Source organism: Solanum pennellii, chromosome 7, assembly GCF_001406875.1.
Source record: "Solanum pennellii chromosome 7, SPENNV200".
Lineage (NCBI taxonomy): Eukaryota > Viridiplantae > Streptophyta > Magnoliopsida > Solanales > Solanaceae > Solanum > Solanum pennellii.
The window spans coordinates 76,075,372-76,080,397 of NC_028643.1; the positions used below are offsets into that span (position 1 = coordinate 76,075,372).

Consider the following 5,026-nt stretch of genomic DNA (forward strand, 5'->3'; position numbering starts at 1 on the left):
ATCTTACCTTCATTAACTATTTTCACAGGGAAGACCCTCTTTGTCCACTATCCAATTCTTGAATTAATTTTTTGACATCACATCTATGGATGAACAAGCAATATTTGGTGAAAATGTTGTTGAATTCAATTGCAAAAGATCACCAAATTATGTCACAAATTTGGTGAAATATTCCTTGTTACTTGGAGCTGAAAAAGTCTTAATGGACCGAAAATCTCAAGAAGCATTTTCAAGCTCTAGCTTAAGTTCGTGGACCGATGAGGCAACCGCTCGCGAAAAAAGGAGAAGAAAAGGAAAATCAGTCCTTATCGATGACAAATTAGCATGTGGAACGTCTAGGAACTTTGGTATCGAGTCAAGTAAAGAGCATTTTAATTCGTTCGATTTCACTTCATTTTTAGCAATAACAATGCTCAAACTTTTTGGGTTTCAAATGAATATCCTAGTAAAACTCTTCACATTTCCAATTTTCTTGATGAATTGTTGGATAATGGTATTGACATTACCATTAAATACACTCACTTATGCCAAAAACAATTTTAAAAAACAACTAATGAATCTTGGTACAAAATCTTGGTTAAAAATGATGTCTTCTGTATTCAATCAAATTAAGGCCCAAAAATCTTTGTTAAAGTTGTCAGTAAGGTTTTGTTGGGCCTTGTTTTGGGCTGCTTATGTTTGTTTTCTTCTAGTTGGGCTTTTGATTATGGGCTTTGTAGTTAGTGGGCTTACTATGAGACGTCTGTTGGAAGAACCAATTGAGACTACAAAGGCCTTAAATTTTGATTATACAAAAACAAGCCCAGTTGCTTTTGCACCTCTTGCATCTAATGGGCTTTCTAGTCCATTAATTTCAAAGCCCAAAATTGAAGACAGGCCCATACCATATAATCACAAGCTGCAACTTACTGTTTCATTAACCATGCCAGAATCTGAGTACAACAGAAAGCTTGGGATTTTCCAGGTATTTCTTTTCAAGTTAATTTATTTTGGGATTTTTTCGAGTTAATTTTACGTATGGTCATTGATCTTTATGAACTAATACTTATGTCCCGAAATGTGTCCATTATAATAGTAAAAGTCTCAAAATGAAAGGTACCTACGTACCCATGTTGTTCAGACTCAAGTACGAGTATCTGATCTAGTGTGTGGATCAATGGAAGGATTCTTAAATCACATAACCTTTACTATTAGTGGCTATGGAACTACTAGGATACGATCAATTAACACTCTCTATGAATGTCTCAAAAGCTTATAGTGACATTAGATCGAATATTACCTCTGTCCCAGTTTATATGACATTAGATCGAATATTACCGCAAGTATTAAAAGTTTTCCTTTTTTTCTTGAACTTCATGCTGAGTCAATTTATCTCACATAAAATGAGACGGAGAAAGTAATCATTAACTAATGACGATAAAGATTTTATCGCTCCTTATTTAGTGCCACTACCCGTAGTTTTTATCGTAGAGACCATAACAAAAGAATTACTAGATTTTACTTACTATAATGAATGACTAGACTAGATCTACATGTTTAAGTTACTACTATACCATTAGTCCATTACAATGAATAAAGTTTTTATGTGATGTTAATATTACAGTGGATAACCTTTAATAACTTTAATAAGACAAAATGAAATCATGATTGCACTATTATAAAGAGTGGCAATATGTACAATTTGGTTGTTTGATATATTTATCAATTCCATAATTTTAATTAGCTATCAAACGACTTACATAAAATCCATAAAACTAATCCTTATTTTTGCATAATTAAATCTTTATTGTACTTATAACTTTGTATTTAAAGGTAAGGGTGGATTGTTTATCATCAAATGGCAAAGTAACAGCAACTTCAAGCTATCCAAGCATGTTGAAATTCAAATCACAACCAATTCGATTAGTCGAAACAGCAATCAAATCAATTCCACTTGTTACTGGATTTCAATCAGAAGTACAAAATCTTAAACTTGTTATAAATGATTTCACAGAAGGTTTTGAGCCAACAGCATGTTTTAAAGTTGTTATTGAAAAAAGAGCAGAGTATCAACCACAAGGTGCTGGTATACCAGAAATTTATTCAGCAACATTACATGTCGAAACAGAGTTGCCAAAAATTAAAAAAATCATATGGATTTGGAGAAGAACTGTTTTCGTGTGGATTGGGATTCTCGCCTTTCTGAGTCAACTGAGTTTTTCTTTAATATTTTGTCGAACCTTGATTTTACCTGGAAGAAGGATTATGAGTGTTCTTGGAAATAAAAAGAATGTCCAAAAGGACAAAATTTCATGGTAGGTCATTGATCTTATTATAAGATAACAATAATTTGTTGTTCAAGAATGCATTTAGTATCTTCATTTCTTGTTGTCAAGTTTGAATGAATAAATGGAAGTGTTATATTTTAAAGGATGTGTGTTTGGTATGAAACATTTCTCTAAAATAGTTTTGTGGATTTTTTGTTTATTTTTTATTTTTGGATAAGTAAACAAATAATATTGTTTCTAGTGTATAGGGTAATTAATTTCAAGCAAGAAACTTGTTGAGTATTAGCTAATTCTATATTTGTTATTTCATTTCTATTTTTATTATAAGTAAGATTATATATATATAATTTTATACTGCTATTTCTATTTCTTAGGATTGTATATACATAATCCTATGCTACTATTTCTAATCCTATTTTTATGCTAATTAAGATTATATATATATAATCATATACTGCTTTGTAAAAAGAATGTATATACAAAATCCTATATTGCTATTTCTATTTATATTCTAAATAGGATTGTATATATAATCGTTAGACTTTGATTTCATTTTTGGTGCATAACTAGCTGAATTTTTCTGCAAGACTATCATTTTTGTTGCATAACTAGCTGAATTTTTTTTGCAAGACTATAACAAAGAAAATTACGTACACTCTCAAGTAAGAATAAATAAGCAGAAATTAAAATAAAACAGAATGAAGTGTAGAAACAAATTTATTCAAATTCCATTTTAAATTTCTTTTGTGAATATGGCATACCACTTTTTTCATGCAATATCATACTTAAGACATGTTTGATATGATCACTTTCATTTTTGCATGAAGCAGAGCATATGTCAGTCACTAGTTTTCAATTAAATCGTTTTCACAAAATCAACAAAAATATATGAAAATGACTTTGACTTGACTAGTGCAAATAAAATCAATTTGAAAAAGAAAAATTAATACAAAAATAAAAAGAACATATCAAATAATATTAGTAATAAAAAAAACTCTCCTAACTTCTTAATTTTTTATCTATATTTTACCCTCTTAACTTCTTAGAATGATAGTTAATTATAATTTGAAAATTACTTCTTTTTTTTTAATTGATATACATATAACCTTTTTTGTATATTTTATAATACATTAATAAACATATAGAAAGTGATGTACACTGCATTATACCACAAATGTTTAGGTAATTTGTTACTGATTATAGTTTTGAAAATATTTTCATTAGTAAGCTGTTACATAAATTTATTAAAATAATTTTAGAAGTATTTAAAAATTGAAATAAGATTTTTACCAAATTGTATATTTCAAATAGAGTATCATTTTTTAATTGTAAAAATAGGTCAACATCCAGACATGTCGTTTTACATTTAATTATTCGATAATTTGATTGGTTTGAATTTGAAATGTAAGACACCTCAAGAAATCAAAGATAATTTTACAATACCAATGTTAAAACGTGATCAATCTCAAATTGAAATAAATTAGATAAATTAAGAAGTATAAAGTGATAACAAATTTAATTGTGTACAACTTTTGATTAATAATAAAATCAATTACTCTTTTAGAAAATAGTAAATTTTGAAAATATGTGTATAAGAATTGCTAAAAGGTTGACAACAAGAAAATTTCAATTAATACAAATATACCAAGTATTAGTAAAATTATTTGTCTTATGTGAGAATTTAATATCGCAGAATTTATAAATAATATTTAAAATTTATTCGTCGTTAAAAAACTAAATATTTAATTGTACAGAAGAAGAAAATAAAAAGTTTAGAATTTTCGTTGTTTTAAAATGAGATAAAATTCGTATATTTATAGACGAGAAAGGATAGTGTGAACAAATATTTATATATAGTGTCTTATAAAAAGGTCACAACTATTTAAAAAGGTATATATATATATATATATATATATATATATATATATATATGTCTTAAGCCCCTACTTTTATCCCCAAAATTGTTACTCTACGAGATCCACAAACCACACTCCAAGAAAAAATAGTATGTTATCCTCGCTCTTTGCTTATGTATTTAAATTTTCTATTTGTAGATTGCATTCATATAAATTTAGATATAGAATTAGTAAGTATTTAATATATATAATGGGTATACCCCATAAAATATTCCAAATATGAGTAAAGTCAATGTAGGTTAAAAAATATTGACTATTGATATATGGGGTCTATGAGGAATGGGATGATGCTTGTTGAAAATGAAAAAATTGTTATGCAGATTGGGATAGATAATTTTTTTTTGCGAATTAAGCTCAATTCATCCAGCTCTCGCCCCGGCCCCACGCTGCCCCAATTGCCATCCCTACGCATTGAAAAAGATAATTTTTTTGTCGTACCCCATAAATTCTAGGGGAGTTTTCACATATAGCCCCTTAAAAATAATTAATTACTCGTCATAACTATAGTTTGATAATTACAATTTGTAGCTACATTTTATATGGAGAAGAAAGACAAGCGAGACTGGAAGAGAGAGGGGAGAAAGAGTGGAAGAAAGGTGAATTGTATATGTATATATAATGGGTATACCCCATAAAATATTCCAAATATGAGTAAAGTCAATGTAGGTTAAGAAAAAATTGACAATTGATATATGGGGTCTATGAGGAACGGGATCATGCTTGTTGAAAATGAAAAAATTGTTATGCAGATTGGGATATATAATTTTTTTGCGAATTAAGCTCAACCCATCCAGCTCTCGCCCCAACCCCACACTGCCCCAATTGCCATCCCCACATATTGAA

At 28.6% G+C, this 5,026-nt stretch overlaps 1 protein-coding gene across 1 annotated transcript; it reads left to right on the plus strand.

The window, feature by feature from the left end:
* LOC107025680 (seipin-2-like) lies at positions 1-2,400 on the plus strand. Its single transcript, XM_015226444.2, has 2 exons — positions 1-964; positions 1,813-2,400. Exons 1-2 carry the CDS (start codon positions 86-88, stop codon positions 2,296-2,298), a joined length of 1,365 nt encoding a protein of 454 aa, XP_015081930.1. The 5' UTR covers positions 1-85; the 3' UTR covers positions 2,299-2,400.
* Positions 2,401-5,026: the final 2,626 nt, after the last annotated feature.

Bases quoted from the DNA above. Each gene is read 5' to 3' on its own strand.
- LOC107025680 (XM_015226444.2), top strand. From the start codon at position 86: ATGGATGAACAAGCAATATTTGGTGAAAATGTTGTTGAATTCAATTGC. The intron at 965-1,812 runs GTATTTCTTTTC...TTGTATTTAAAG, and splicing joins GAAAGCTTGGGATTTTCCAG to GTAAGGGTGGATTGTTTATC.